At 40.5% G+C, this 17,181-nt stretch overlaps 1 protein-coding gene across 1 annotated transcript in view; it reads right to left on the reverse strand.

Moving 5' to 3' along the window:
* The window catches only part of NPEPPS (aminopeptidase puromycin sensitive), a 103,656-nt gene extending 86,815 nt beyond the window's left edge, over positions 1-16,841 (reverse strand). The window contains exons 1-2 of the mRNA XM_036836644.1: positions 16,444-16,841; positions 5,898-5,982 (exon numbers count right to left, since the gene is read on the reverse strand). Of these exons, the coding sequence (XP_036692539.1) occupies positions 5,898-5,982; positions 16,444-16,701 (343 nt within the window). The 5' untranslated portion in view covers positions 16,702-16,841. The remainder of the gene's footprint in view (positions 1-5,897; positions 5,983-16,443) is intronic.
* Positions 16,842-17,181: the final 340 nt, after the last annotated feature.

The raw sequence follows: 17,181 nt of genomic DNA on the forward strand, positions 1-17,181 counted from the left end.
AAGATTAGTGATTGCCAAGGGGAGGGATGGGTAAATAGGCAGAGCACGGAAGATTTTTTGAGTACTGAAAAATTCTGTACAATACTATAATGGTAGATACATGTCATTATACATTTGTCAAAACCCATGGAATGTATCACAGCAAGAGTGAACTGTAATGTAAACTATGGACTTTAGGTGATAATGAGGTCAATGTAGGCTCACTGACTATAACAAATGCACCACTCTGGTTTGGGATGCTGATAGTGGGACAGGCTGTATGTGTGGGGACAGGGACTATATGAGAAATCTCTGTACTTTCTACTCAATTTTGCACTGAACTTATTAAAACCCTAAAAAATAAAGTTTTTTAATTAAAAAAATAAAATCAACAAAATTTAATTCAGAAAACAGGCAGCTCTGATAGTTACCAAAGAATTGGGAAAATATTTGGTTCCTCAATGTAGCCTGGACACTATGGTTAGCTTATGCATTAATTCATCTATTCTTCAGAACAGTAATAGCACATAATAGACTTTATTTTCAAAATTCCCAAAACTCGGGAGTTCCCTGGCAGTCCAGTGGTTAGGACTTGGGACTTTCACTACCATGGGCCTGGGCTCAATCCCTGGTCAGGGAAATAAGATCCCACAAGCCTCACCGCATGGCCAAAAAAATAATAATAATAATAATAAATCCCAGGGACTTCCCTGGCAGTCCAGTGGTTAAGACTCTGCCCTGCCAATGCAAGGGACACAAGTTCGATCCCTGGTTGGGGAACTAAGATCCCACATACGGCGCAGCATGGGCAAAAGATTTAAAAAAAAAAAAAAAAAAAAAGAACATCCCAGAGAATCTGGGAGTTCTAAGTAAAATAAATAAACAAACAAACAAATAAATAAAATCCCCAAACTCAATATACTTGGGAATAGTAAATAAACGAGAGACAAAATAAAAACAAGTTCTCAAAAACAATGCCATTTGGGGCTTCCCTGGTGGCGCAGCGGTTGAGAATCTGCCTGCCAAAGCAGGGGACACGGGTTCAAGCCCTGGTCTGGGAAGATCCCACATGCCACGGAGCAACTAAGCCCATGTGCCACAACTACTGAGCCTGCGCGTCTGGAGCCTGTGCTCCGCAACAAGAGAGGCCGCGATGAAGACTGGCCCCCACTTGCCGCAACTAGAGAAAGCCTGCGCACAGAAACGAAGACCCAACACAGCCAAAAATAAATAAATAAATAAATAAATAAATAAATAAATAAATAAATAAATAAATAAATAAGTGAAATTCTTTTTTTTTTTTTTTTAAACTTTATTTATTTATTTATTTATTTATGGCTGTGTTGGGTCTTCGTTTCTGTGCGAGGGCTTTCTCTAGTTGCGGCAAGCGGGGGCCACTCTTCATCGCGGTGCGCGGGCCTCTCACTATCGCGGCCTCTCCTGTTGCGGAGCACAGGCTCCAGACGCGCAGGCTCAGGAGTTGTGGCTCACGGGCCTAGTTGCTCCGTGGCATGTGGGATCTTCCCAGACCAGGGCTCGAACCCGCGTCCCCTGCATTGGCAGGCAGATTCTCAACCACTGCGCCACCAGGGAAGCCCGTGAAATTCTTTTAAAAAAAAAAAAAATGCCATTTTAGTGCTTGAAAAACTAAAAGCTACCTAAAAGAGCTATTATGCTAGATTCTGAATTTTTTACAAGTACATACCACTGGAACTCATATAGCAAACTAAAACAATTTGCTTAACATATTTAATAGTAATATGGCATAATATACATAATTTATATCAGTTTCAATTAAGAACTTAGAATCTCATAAGGGTTTTTCCTCTTTTTTTTTTTTTTTTTTAATATTTATTTATTTATTTATGGCTGTGTTGGGTCTTCGTTTCTGTGCGAGGGCTTTCTCTACTTGTGGCAAGCGGGGGCCACTCTTCATCGTGGTGCGCGGGCCTCTCACTCTCGCGGCCTCTCTCGCTGCGGAGCACAGGCTCCAGACACACAGGCTCAGCAACTGTGGCTCACAGGCTCAGCTGCTCCGCGGCACACGGGATCCTCCCAGACCAGGGCTCGAACCCGCATCCCCTGCACTGGCAGGCAGATTCTCAACCACTGCGCCACCAGGGAAGCCCCCCTCTTTTTAAAAAAAAAAAAAAAACTTTTTCTTTTTTTTTTTTTCCTTTTTCTTTCTCTTTATTTTTGCCTGCATTGGGTCTTCGCTGATGCACGGGCTTTCTTTAGTTGCTGAGAGCGGGGGCTACTCTTCGTTATGGTGCACGGGCTTCTTATTGTGGTGGCTTCTCTTGTTGCAGAGTACGGGCTCTAGTCACACGGGCTTCAGTAGTTGTGGCACACAGGCTCAGTATCGTGGCTCACGGGCTCTAGAGCGCAGGCTCAGTAGTTGTGGCACGCGGGCTTAGTTGCTCCGTGGCATGTGGGATCTTCCCAGACCAGGGCTTGAACCCGTGTCCCCTGCATTGGCAGGCAGATTCTTGACCACTGCATCACCAGGGAAGTTCCTCTCTCTTTTTTTTTTTTTTTTGGGCCTCACTGCGTGGCATGTGGGATCTTAGTTCCCCGACCAGGGATCTAACTATGTTCAAGTCTTATCTTCATGTCCAAGTGATAAAGAATATGCATAACACACCACAGTTCTCTGGAATCCCTCTTTAGAGGTTGCAAAATCAACAGAACTCAATATGGCCCACAAAAATGTTCTGTTTGGCCAGAAAAAGTTCTTTAAAATGTTAGTAGATTTACGTGAGACATGGACTCTTTGGTTCAGCCTCTGCCCCAACATTATTTTCCTACATCCAGCCCAATTCATTCAAGGTTGTTATTTGCTTAACCCCACAGTAACTTTGGTTTTAGGCCCCTATCCTATATTGTTATTTGTGTAACTAAAGTTATACTCAGATTTCTTTGAAAATTTCCTATGAAATACGATATATTTCAATACATTTGTATTAGAAAGGGATATATTCCCTTCTCTTTCAATCCTCCTGATTTGAGGGCTAGCACTTAATTAGTCACATATGTATTTTCAGAACAATGCCATGAACAATTCTATTGCAAAGAGAAGATGGTTTATTAATGTTTTTACTAATCCACACATAATTGTATGACAGAATATAGATTACTAACAGTTGGATAAAAGCTTATGATCAAGTGTGAGGAACCTTTCCTGTTTTTGAAGTGAATAGTTTTGCTCAAAATTAATATTTGGCAGTATTTCTAAGCTGTTTGTTTTATCCTTCCATTAAACACACACGCACATATGCGTGACACTGAAATATACAATCCTACTTTAAGAATAAATGTGTTAAAATTTACATGCCTTCTATGGATAAACCAAAGTGATGCTGGTGGATCTGAAACTATATATTAGAACTCTGCATGAAATATGATGTAACCAATGGAAAAACTTTTTCTTACACAGCTAATTCTGCAAACACATACCTGACAGAGTATACTAAGGCAAAAGTTGGTACAAAACTTTCAAGTGATCATTCTCTATGTGGTTATGCCCAAGCCATCAACTATTAATGATAAATTAAAAGACTCTTTACCTGTCAGGACCTGAGTTCAGGCACTCAAAAGTTTCGTATTTCTCTTGCAGAAGCTGATGACAATACTAATCCCTGCACTGTGTAGGGAGGTGCATTCCTTGCACTGGCTTAAGTGCTAATGATTTCACCAACCCTTGAAGTGCAGAACAGTAAAAAAACAGTTTTCAGCCGTTTTTCTTACTGATTTCTCATTTTAAAAAATATTACAAAGATTTCAAATAGGTTTTAAAATAAATAATTTCTGTTTAAAAGGCAGTGCCTTAGTTTAAAAAAGACACAAGCCAATAGATCTTTCTGGGTTACTGCACATATCACAAGATGGCCTTTTTCATCAATTAAAAACTTACACAAAGAAGCAACAACTTCACGCCTTCAAATAATTTTCTGATTTTACCTTAAAGCACCAAGATTTTGGCTACAGATATGTAAAACAGTCTTCCAGAAGGCAATCATAAATAGGTACTAGATGAGATTAGCTGGGTTAAAAAATGGTATCTCTCCTATTAATCCATTTATCACCCTGCCACCAGCATACAGCCCTGGAAGGAGCTGACAGTCAAGTTCACAACTATTAGTTTCTAAAGAAACAATGTTATACTCTCCTAATAAGATAAAAATCAAGAAATGCTTCTCTATCTAAGGGCAAAATTAAGCTATGTATATATCTGGAAGGCCAAATCTATCTGTTCTGACTCCTTAAAACACCAAATTAATACAACTCCCCATTCTCTTATACTCTAAAATTAAATGGGTTTACACGACTCCAGGTATTTCCTACCGCTATAGGAGAATGAATTGAGAAATGTACCTTAGCTAGTTCTGAAGAAAATATTTTATGTATCTAAAAAAATTTAATGTTTTATATGAATCACTCTCCAAATCCTCTCTACTGTATGAATTTTCATTGAGAATACTAATACTGCTTCCTTAAGATTCAGATCATTATGAGCTTGGCACCATTCAGTTATGCATATTCAAACATTTAAATTCTCTGAATTCTTTCCTGGCATTTCAGTAGAGGAGGATAAAAAAACAAACCTGAGCTGAAACCATGCCAGCTGGAGGGTACACACTTATTTTACTAGTTCTACCTATCTAAACTTGACAACATTTTAAAACCCTATATTGAATTTAAATGTTCTCTATCTACAACAAAGAAAGCTTGCCTTGATATGCCTAGCTAAGGTGCTCCCATTTTTCTTCAGCTAAAGAAATTAAACAATCTCTCTTTCATTTACCAAACAATTTTTTTAAAGTTGGCACTCAATCAAAGTCCATTTGAAGGATCTGTTCCTCTAACTTAAAATGGCAGCAGCTGATCTCAATTACGATCAACTGAACATAAGTACTTCTTGGCAATAATATGCTCAGCTGCTACTTACATTTTTTAATCTTTCTATGGACAAGATATTTTAAGAAAAATCCACAAAATAAATATAGCCAGGCCTTAAAATGTTACTTGTATGCTTATTTTCAGTATAATGTAAAGAAGGGAAATAGCAATACAAAATGTAAATTAAAAGGTCAAATTTCTAACTTAATTTATATCAAATGAGAAGACTTTCTAAGAGGAAAAGTCTGAGTAGTAGAGGCTAACCAATAAGCCATTTTAACAAGGAATGTCGAGAAGTCAAGAGTAAAAAGTAATTCAGATCCAATATTAATACACTTGTGAGTTTATACCAAACTTGATAACTTTTTAAAATGCAGTTTATGTGGGAATAAGAATTCAGGCCAAAACTGATTATCTAATTTAATTCTTACTGTAATTACAAGGTCCAAAATATTTCTTATTTTAAAGATGCTGAGTTCCCTCACATTCTATACCATGTTTCTTTTAAACATATTCTTCCCCTGTAATTAACTCCATCATCTAGTTTCTAACCTTCACATTTGATCTCATAAAGCAAATATTTTTCTCCCAATTATGAGTAACACTATCTCAATTTTAATCTATTTTTCAAGAGAAAAAAAAAAAAACTTTAAGAAAACCCCATATGAACTAAGCCTGCTTGAGAAACTTTTCATGTTCAAAGTACTTAATTTTTAAATAACTCTTCAGCTTTATATGATTGGTATTATATTTATTTTACACTCATGAAATGTGATCTGCCTAGGGTCACAAAATAAGTTAATGTTTGAAGTAGAATTTAAATTGTTACATTTCCTTTATCTTACATTACTCAAATATCTCCTATGAACATCTAAAGAATTTTCCTATTTCAAAAGTAACAAACATTAATATCTTAATTTGCAAGTGTATATATTATGTATACACACACACAAAAGCACATACAAGTACATATTATACATAAACAGAGACAGCAAATTAAAAGGGAAAACAGCGCTTACCTTCATCTCCTTCTGGTACATATGAAGCTGTAATAATGTCAATATCAGCACAATTCATCACAATCTGATTGGTTGCCTGCCTCACCTAAGGTGGAAAAAAAAAAAAATCGGCAATGTCAGAAATAGCCTAGGTTAATAATACGTACATCTTCATCTCGTCCTAAAATATGTCATAGGCAATTTTTAAAAACCCATACATCAGTGGTTCCCACCCTTTTGGCACCAGGGACCGGTTTCGTGGAAGACAATTTTTCTATGGATGGCGGGGGCGGGGCGGGGGCGTTGGGGGGCAGGCGGGCAGGTTTCAGGCGGTAATGGGAGCGATGGGGAGCAGCAGATGAAGCTTCGCTCCCTCATCCGCTGCTCACCTCCTGTTGTACAGCCTGGTTCCTAACAGGCCGGACTGGTAGCAGTCCGAGGCCCGGGGGTTGGGGACCCTTGCCATACATCACTTAAACCAACACTAAATATATATGCATCAATGGTAGAAATTAATGACTAGTTCTAAATAGATTATATTATAATATCTGGATTATATTAAAAGCAATAATAAATACTTAGGTATTTCACAGAATTCAAAGATCTGACCAATGAGCTAAATAAAAGCCATTTTTTTCTACTTAAATCTTGATTTAAAACAACTTCTTAATTAAATTTTTTAATTTCAAAAAAATTTTAATTAGGAAACATTTCTTATATGTTGCAATTAATCATGTGTTTCAACCTGCACATCAAAACCATCATGAGGGTCCCCTCTTTTTGTAAGGATAGAGGAAGAAATCTGGTATCATAAACTATGTCAGAACTTCATAAAACACTCTCTAAATTGTTTTCCCAAAGAAACATTTTGAATATAACAGACACTAATGACTCACCACCAAGATTAAATAAACTTTTAAGACTTTGTCTTACTTGATTTAGATCCAAAAAATAAAATACAGATATAATGAAAGCCCCTTCCTCTCTTCCTCATTCCCTAGAGATAACCACTATCCTAAGGCTAATGTATATCTTTCTCATGTATGTTTAGTACTTTTGTTACATATATAAAGATCAGCAAACAATGTTTTTAATCTTACACAAATGGTATCAAAAGTGTGTATAACCTTTTGCAACCTGTTTTTTTCATTTAACATTGTTTCTGAGATAGGTAAATGCTGATAGATGTAAACCTAACTCATTAATTTTACTTCTGCATAGTAGTATTCCATTCTATAAATAAACCACAGTTATTTATCCATTTCCTTCCTGAAGGAAGTTAAGTTATTTCCACTTTTTTGTTATGTAAAAGAGTACTATAATAAACATCTTGGCCCATGTTTTCTTGTGCACCCATTTTCTTTACCAAGAATTGCTAAAATTATCCTCCAGAGTAGTTTCAATGCACGCTCCGATAAGCAAAGAATAAAGAAATCCCAGTTTCAGCAACCTCCAAAAAACTTAAAAATTTTTCGACAATCTAGTGGGTATTAAATGGTATACCAGGGACTTCCGTGGTGGCGCAGTGGTTAAGAATCCGCCTGCCAATGCAGGGGACACAGGTTCAACCCCTGGTCCAGGAAGATCCCACATGCCATGGAGCAACTAAGACCGTGTGCCACAACTACTGAAGACCGAGCGCCCTAGAGCTGTGCTCTGCAACAAGAGAAGCCACCGCAATGAGAAGCCCGCGCACAGCAACGAAGAGTAGCCCCCCGCTCGCCACAACTAGAGAAAGCCTGCGCACAGCAACAAAGACCCAATGCAGCCAAAAATAAATAATAAGTAAATTTATTTTAAAAAATGGTATTCCATTATTGTTTTAATTAGAATTTCTCTGATTACTAGTAATATTAGTTACCTCTTTTCTTTCTTTCTTTCTTTCTTTCTCTGTCTCTCTTCCTCTGCCTCCCCACCCCTGCTTCCCTCCCTCCCTCTCTTTCTTTCTTTTTTGACCCTTAAGTTTTTCCTCTCCTACTTGCTCATTCATAACCCTTGCTCATTTTCCACTTGGTTGTAACCTTGTTTTTCTATAACTGTTGCATTACACAAAATCTCAAATTCATTTTCAGACATTTGAATGGTCTAAGTCTAAAATAACAAAAATACAGATGTCTTAAATCACAAATGCCTACAGAGGCCAACGAAACAGATGAGTACAGTAGGCCAGGTGAAGGCTATGCATAAAGGAAAGCTATGTGTAAAGGAAGGGGGAAGTAGACATTTCTTGGAGCTAACCAATTATTGCTATATACAATAAAAAACAGACTCAGTGTTGACAGATCTTCCAATTAAAGAAAGCCACAAATTCAGATTTCATGTGCAATCTCCCAATTTCTATTTGATGACAACTAATTCAAAATTTTCTAAAACACTGTATAGACCAAACAAAACCCAACAGTGCCTTGAGTGTCACTGAACAGACCACAGAACTAGGTAAGGACACAGAGTAATATAAAATCTGTATGAAAAAGCTATACCTAAGAGTAATTATTTTATTAATAACCAATACATAAACATGATTAACATTAAACTAAAATTACCTGACCTAAGTTATAGATAGTATGTTCTTAAGCCTGTAACAGACTGTCAAAATCTCTAACACATTAAGTGAAACTATTCTGGCTTATTTTAAAAAAAAAAAAATTCTTCTCATAAATCTTCCTGTTTCTAAACAAAAATGCCATTTAGTGAACAGTATTTTTGGTTTTTGGTTTTTTTGGGTTTTTTTGTAAGTGGTAATATTCCTTCACACTGTTTACTTCACCAGAACATACCTAAACAGCACTAAAACTTTTACATCCCAACTGGCTGTTTACAGCACTATGTTTGAACAAAAAGAAAAAAACAATGCTTTGCCTATTCACAAACTGACTTTTAAAAAAATTTTCAGAAACACAGAAATGAAGCACTGGGGTGTGCTCCAAAGGGTAAAATGAATAAAAACCTTCCAGAGTTTGATGTTTATGCCAACAAAATTATTAATAACAGTGGCTTAGTTACATGTTTGTTGTTTTTTCTTTTTAATATTTATTTATTTATTTGGCTGCGCCGGGTCTTAGTTGTGGCACACGGGATCTAGTTCCCTGACCAGGGATCGAACCCAGGACCCCTGCATTGGGAACATGGAGTCTTAACCACTGGACCACCAGGGAAGTCCCTAGTTACATGTCTTAATCTTTACCTAGGCAATTCTATTTTCATCCATCAACATCTACAATGAATTTAATGGTAGCCAAGCAGTTAATCTACCATGTCAAGATACCTGTACTACACTACATATGCCAAATGACATTTATCTCACTACTATTGTACCATTTTGAGGGAAAGTGTTTGTTAACTTTGGAAAGGTACAGGGCACAACATCTAGTTACAAGCACATTCCAATTCTTCCTGGGTTTAGGGAAAACCCACCTGTTTATACTAATGAATTAACCTGCTTATTGAACAGCAATTAATTCTTTTTTTCAGGGTATTGCCATTTCTGGAAGGGTAGAAGGGGAGAATTAAAGGAACAAAAATACTTATCTTAATAATAGAACTCCACTCAAACTTTAAAAAACAGACAGTACATTGTCTCATATTAGAGATTTTTTTTTTTTTTGGCCGCACCTCGCGGCATGCAGAACTTCCCCGACCAGGGATCAAACCTGTGCCCCCTGCAGTGGAAGCATAGAGTCTTAACCACTGGACCACCAGGGAAGCCCCTAGAGATGAATTTTAAACAACAGGATAATCCAAAGAAAGGGTTTTTACCACTTAGTGCCTGATACATAGTAATCACTTAATAGATGACATTATTAAGACACATGCACAGAGGGCTTCCCTGGTGGCACAGTGGTTAAGAATCCACCTGCCAACACAGGGGACACGGGTTCGATCCCTGGTCCGGGAAGATCCCACATGCAGCGGAGCACCTAAGCCTGTGCACCACAACTACTGAGCCTGCACTCTAGAGCCGCAAGCCACAACTACTGAGCCCACATGCCACAACTACTGAAGTCTGCGTGCCTAGAGCCCATGCTCCTCAACAAGAGAAGCCACCGCAATGAGAAGCCTGCACACCTCAATGAAGAGTAGCCCCCCGCTGGACGCAACTAGAGAAAGCCGGCACGCAGCAACGAAGACCCAACACAGCCAAAAATAAATAAATTAATTAAATAAATTAAAAAAAAAAAAACCACATGCACAGAGACCAAGACTAAATGTGCACCTAACAGTCTATAAAGTACCTAATCAAAATGCTATAAAATTTAAGAACTATGTGCTGTATTATATAGCACATATTATTATATCTTATATTGGATATCAGCATACTCTATGTACTAACCAAGGAATGTAATTTAAAACATCCATGTGGACTTAAGCGTATGCTTAAGTACTCAACCAACCACACTGATCTTTTTTTTTTTTTTTTTTTTTTAAATAATTATTTATTTATTTATTATTATTTTGGCTGTGTTGGGTCTTCGTTTCTGTGCGAGGGCTTTCTCCAGTTGCGGCGAGCAGGGGCCACTCTTCATCGCGGTGCGCGGGCCTCTCACTATTGCGGCCTCTCTTGTTGCGGAGCACAGGCTCCAGATGCGCAGGCTCAGCTGTTGTGGCTCACGGGCCCAGTTGCTCCGCGGCATGCGGGATCTTCCCAGACCAGGGCTCGAACCCGTGTCCCCTGCATTAGCAGGCAGACTCTCAACCACTGCGCCACCAGGGAAGCCCCACACTGATCTTTTTGATGCTTTCCCAACAAGAGCACTGACCTAATGATTCAATAAGATTTCTTACACACTAACATCATCATGTTATTGAATACTACCTGTATGTTCCACTGTCAAAAATACAGGTAATAATGTAAGTCAACTATACTTTAATTTAAAAAAAAGCAGGCAATAAATCAAAGGAATTTCAGCATTATCATCTTCACTGGACTTCCCTGGTGGCGCAGTGGTTAAGAATTCTCCTGCCAATGCAGAGGACACGGGTTCGAGCCCTGGTCCGGGAAGATCCCACATGCCGCGGAGCAACTAAGCCTGTGTGCCACAACTACTGAGCCTGTGCTCTGGAGCCCGCAAGCCACAACTACTGAGCCCACACGCCGCAACTACTGAAGCCCACGCACCTAGAGCCCATGCTCTGCAACAAGAGAAGCCACCGCAATGAGAAGCCCGCGCACCGCCACGAAGAGTAGCCCCCGCTCACCACAACTAGAGAAAGCCCACGCGCAGCAACGAAGACCCAACACAGCCAAAAATAAAATATAAATAAATAAATAAATAATTTTTTTTTAAAAATCCTTTAAAAAAAAAAAGTCTTCACTTTCCAAACTTAAAATAGAAGCAGAATGTTAAAACTGGCATATAAATTGTGTTGATAACAAGCTTATTTTCAACTTTTCCAGTTGGTGCTATTAATGAATGGAACGTTAGCGTATCCTTTCTTTGATTCAAACCCAGGGTTAGTTAAGTCTTCTTGGAGTCCCATACAGACTGTACTTCAACTGAACCAAATGCTAAGTAATGGTTCTACTGAAGAGACAGCTTGACCACTGGTAACAATTTTACAATGGAAGTTTCCTAAGAGCTAGGAAGGCGGCAATCTGAGACAATTTTTTTCCTGAGTAAGTCTTTACTACAATCACTCAGGAACACACCTTACATGTACTAGAAAGACTCAAAAGGGTTTTTTTCTGATTGCTAAAATCCTGAGATTTTAGTAAAAGGAAATCTCCAGTGTGATAATTCCAAATACCAGTCAGTCTGAAGCCTGAGTCACTTTGCCTAAAAAGCGATTTCATCATTAAAATTTTGTAATAATCATTGCCTTTGTGGAATAGGGCTATAATTTCTAAAGACAATAAGGATCAAATAATTACTAAACACAAATTGAGCTGAGTTTTCTAACAAAAGAGACATTAAAAACAGCAAGCTGCAGAAAGTCAAACATAACACATCAACATACAGAACATTACTATTTATTGTTTGTAGCTACTTTTGTACACCCTAAAACTTTAAAACTATACATAGGAATAATACCTACCAAAAAAGAGAATTTCCCTCTCAGGGTGAGGGTGAGAAGAGATGGAAATGAACTTTAGTGGTATCTGTGACATTTTATTTTCCAAAAAACATCATGTACACGCTAAAACAAATGGGGCAAAACATTAATATCTGCTAAATCTGGGTGGTGGTTACTTCTCTGTATTTAAAGTGTTTCCTAATTTAAAATAAAATTTTAAAGTGATTGCAAGTGGCCAAATAAACTGAGAACTACATACTTGTATGGTGTTCGAAATGGAATCTCCAAGATCTAGAGAACTAATCTCAATTAACAACAAAACAGCTATCTGAAGACTCAGTCCTTTGCCACTGACTCAAATACAGATTAGAATACGATTTACTTTACAGTAAGAACAGGCTCATTTATGTAGCAAAGTTCAGAGAAGTTTCATAGATAATTTACTACTCAAGACTGCATTTATCCAGGTTGTATTGGACAATATCAATTATCAAGAACCAGGAAGTTTAAAAAAAAAAAAAAAAAGCCTTTATGGAAGCCAGAATAGATGATACAAAGTCCATACAATGAAGCTCATACCCTTCACTCAGAAGAGAATCCATCAAACCCTCACTTAGAAAAAAATTTTAAGCTCAAACAAGCTTGTTTATTTGGTTACTTAGACCTCTTCAGATCAAGTTCAGTAAAACAGAAGAGGGAAGAAATTGCACAATAGGGAGCAACAAGGCACAATAAGCAGCAAATAATAACCTGAGAGTAAGGAAAACAAACAAAAAAACTTTAAAGATATGAAACTAATAAATTATAGTACACAGTTTTGGGTAATCTATGGTTACAAGTATCAATGACATGTTAGAAGGCTGTCCAGTGTTTAGAAAAAGTAGAAAAGGGGCTTCCCTGGTGGCGCAGCGGTTGAGAGTCTGCCTGCCAATGCAAGGGGACACGGGTTCGAGCCCTGGTCTGGGAAGATCCCACATGCCGCGGAGCAACTAAGCCCGTGTGCCACAACTACTGAGTCTGCGCGTCTGGAGCCTGTGCTCCGCAACAAGAGAGGCCGCGATAGTGAGAGGCCCGCGCACCGCGATGAAGAGTGGCCCCCGCTCGCCGCGACTAGAGAAAGCCCTCGCACAGAAACGAAGACCCAACACAGCCAAAAATAAATAAATTAATTAATAGATAAAAAAGTGAAATTCTTAAAAAAAAAAAAAAGAAATAAAAAAAGAAAGAAACCTAGATTATGAGGAATTATGGAGCTTAAAAAGATAAACATTTCCATCAAAATATTTACATATTTTTTAAAGTCTGAGTGCCTCAAAGGGTAAGCTTCATTTATCTGGAAAATTCACTGCAAAATTCATTGCCAGATGATACTGGATAAAACTTACCATACAAAAGTTTCTTATACTCAGGTGTTTCCTCATTGATACATTTCAAGAAACAGAATAGAAAATATGAACAAATTCAATTCCTTATGACCGATCTTTCAAATTTAATTTAAGACCATTTAGTGATCTAGCACAATGCTGTACAAATTAATTAACTTTATCTGTTTTAAGTAATAAAAAACCACTAAAATGACTGCATAGAATATCTGCAAAATTTGGGCAGAAAATTCCATAACACAGGGTGACAATAACATCCATTTAGGTGCCAAGTTTTAGCCTACCAAACAATCTCCTGTATCTGTAACTCTCCTCTACGTGCCAATTTAGTCATCACCATCATGAATATTTTGTTGGCGGAGGCCAGGGATTGTTTAGTATATCCTGACTTCTGGCCTTGAAGGATAAAGTTAATTTCTCTGGCACAGGTGAAATATTTCCATAAGAGAATTACTGTATAAACCACTATACACTCATAACCAGGAACTGCAGCCACTCACATAAACTTGTAATCTATTTTTAAATTAATTATCCACAAAGCAAGAGAGTCAGAATTTTAAATAGCTACGAAGTCTGTTCCTCTCAAATATCCTAATGTAAAAGGAGAGGAAAGGGAATGTCCCATTTTTCTAGGCCCATGATAGCACATTTTCAAAACCTGCTGAATTAGACCACACTCACTTACGTAAAAGACAACTACTTTTAAATCACTGCACATTGACTAATTTTCATCTTCCCCAGGAGTCCACACCCCAGACCAGGTTAAAAATCCACTAAGTTTCTAATATGTAACCTGTACAAATACTCTGAGCTTATCATAAAATTTTGCAACTAAAGCAACCAAGCAACTTGCATACTTTGTGCAATGTAATTCCAAACTGTTAGGGAACTGACACAATACCGATTATCAATCTAGGCTTCTAGAGATATAATTTTGTCCACATTTTTATATTTCCATAATCAGATACCACCTAATGCCACAAGTTAAACTTATTGCTCCAATCTATGGATTTCAAAAACATCAATATATGCTTTTTACTACTAATGTTAACTTTTTACTAATGTTAACTCCTCTTTACACTTCCAAAGGTGGCAAAGTATACAATTAAAAAGTCCAGTCATCCTTTAATAAAACCTGTTAGAATTCTCTATCATGCCATCTTTCATTTGTGTTGCCACCTTGCCTGAAAAAAATTTTCTGAAAAGCTCTGAAAACTTAATGTAAAAAAAAAAAAAAAAAAGATTCACTGATTTCCTTGTATCAAATTAACGAGTCCCTGCTAATACCTAGTACATTACCACATGCTCCTTCAGTGGCCCAAACCAGTCCACCACCTATTTCTCATTTCTTTCCAAAAGCAAGCAGAAAAGGGGTAAGGAGAAGCATGTCACCGCTTGTTGTTATACCCTAACACAAATAAAACTGTCATCTCCCAATAAAATAATCATTTGAAAATCTTTATTATTGATAATATTTTTTCTGAAACTTTTCCCTAAATATGTATACCTCTCAAAATTACGAATGCATTATGGGGTACACCAACTATTGGGGTAAAGAAACAAATGATTTTTTTTTTAATGTTAGTCTTTTCACATAATGCAAACTCATTCATTGCTAGGTCCTTCTTCCCGCAGGTCTGCCAAGTCACAAGACACACTACTGTTTACAATCCCTCCCATCTGCCCACAGCCAATATATATCAAACACTCTAGTCACTTGGCTTAAATAAACAGTCTCCCAAATAACCCTCTCAAATCCTAATTTAGACCCAAGATGCACTCATTCTGATTCATATTCTTAATGGAAAATTTTTAAATCACCTGACTTCCACAGGGGTAAGTTTTGCCTTTTGATGCAGCCAGACAACAGAGCCCTCATGCTTTCATACAAGCACTCCAAATCTGACAGTATACTTTTTAATTCTACACTTTTAGACATATTTTCAATCTGAGTACTCGGCTTTCAAAAACAACTGCCAACTTTCAATTCATTCGAACGCTAGGCTAGTCTACATTTCTTTCATTTCGCTGCTACATACACCCTATTCTTTAAGGTTGAGGCCTACTGATTTTTTCCCCCTGACTGCAGTAGGAAAAGAAATGAAACAAAATATATTTACCATCGTTCTTTTTAAAGGTAACTACTAAACAGCTCCCATTTTTCATTACAGACTTCACATAACACATCATATAACATGGTATCACAAATGTCTATTGTTCTGGATCTTTGTAGGGCATCAATACTAATGATCTCCAAAATCAAACAATACTTTAGATAATCTGCGGGGGGAGGGGCGGGGGGAGCATGATTCACCAAAAACTGCAATGAAGAGTAATGGAATATTTTCACCGGTGGTATGCTAAAACTAATAGCTTCTTTCAGAGGAGGGTACTGCTAAGCAACCATCGCTGTAGCAATAAATCCACCTGCTTTGAAGGCTGCAAAGCTAGGAAGATGGAAGGAAAAGAGGAGATGGGGGTCCTCCTTCAGCTTCTCTAGAGGTTAGGAGAGAACAAAGTCAATGCTGCACTGTCACTTGAGGGAAAGGAGAAGGGGGAGGGGGCGGATCATCTTAGAAACCCAGCCCCTGGGCCGGAGCAGGCGGGGAGAACTCAGCAAGGCTGCCCGGGATTAACATTCTCCTTCTCACCCTCTTCCCCCTTCTAGAATCTCCCCTCCTGGCTAACGCGAGGCAGCCGGAGTCCCAGATGACTGCCCCTTCCAATGTGTCCTCATGGGGCGTAGGGAGAACGAGAGAAAAGAACTGAGTCAGGAGGCTGAGCATGGACTCCGATGACCCCTCTGGCCTCCCCAACACCCTCCAGCCTCTCCCAGACCACGACCAAGCCCGGAAGGGCCGGGGTCTGGGGGAGGCTCCACACAGGTGTGCTGGCCCCGAGGGGCACACGGGCCGGGCCGGCCGGTTCCCGCGGCGCTCCCTGCAGCACGGCCCGGGCCCCAGGCCGGCAGGGCAGAGCACAGCCGCCCGGGCGCCCCGCGGCCGCCCCAGAGGGGCGCGCCCGTCCCCGAGCCGGCCCCCCCCAGCCCCAGGTCCGCAGCGCCCAGGCCCGCGCGCCCGCTCGCCCGGCCGACCGGGCCCCCAGCCCAGCCCGTGGGCGCGGCCTAACTGCTTGCCCGGCAGCTCGCCCCTGGCGCCCGAGGGTCGCCGTACCTGGGCGGATGCCTCCAGCTTGCCCTCGAAGGTGAAGTCCAGCAAGTCGGGCTTGAGGCAAAGGCTGTAATTGATGGGGCAGACGTCGGCAGGCAGCCGCTCGAAGGGCCTCTTCTCCGGCATCGCGGCGAGGCCCAGGCTGTGGAGGCGGCGGCGGCGAGAGGAGCGGCTGAGGAGGAGAAGGAGGAGGGGAGGAGGCGGAGGGCCGAGGAAGAGCAGGCGGCGAGCGAGGGAGGGGGCGGCGGCTGCCAGCCACATCCACCGAGCGCCGGCGACCGCCTGAGGAGAGCGACCGGGGGAGCCTGGGGGCGGGGGAGAGACCCAGCCCGAGCGCCAGGGGCCGGGAGGCAGGCAGTGCGGACGCGCGGGCTGCCGGGCCGGCTGCCTACAGGGAAGGGGGCGGAGGGGAGGGAAGGGGAGGAGGGCCAGCAGGGAGGGAGGGAGGGAGGGAGGCAGGGAGGCAGGGAGGGAGGGAGGGAGGGAGGGAGGAGGTGGCGGCGGCGGCAGCAGCTTGCGTGCGCGGCCCCGCCGGACGGGCGCGCCTCCGCCGGTGTGCGCGCGCGCGCCGGGTAGGGGGCGGAGCGGCGAGGGCGCGGCCAGCTTGGCGGGATGTAGGGTCGCCGACGAGCCTTGGGGGTGGGAGGCGGCTGCTGGCGCTGCACCTGTCTACGCCGCTGCGGGGAGCAGGCCGCCTGCGAGCCGGAAGAAGCCCGGAAGGGTTTGAGAAGCACAGAAAAG

The sequence above is a fragment of the Balaenoptera musculus genome, chromosome 20 (genome assembly GCF_009873245.2).
Source record: "Balaenoptera musculus isolate JJ_BM4_2016_0621 chromosome 20, mBalMus1.pri.v3, whole genome shotgun sequence".
Taxonomy (NCBI): domain Eukaryota; kingdom Metazoa; phylum Chordata; class Mammalia; order Artiodactyla; family Balaenopteridae; genus Balaenoptera; species Balaenoptera musculus.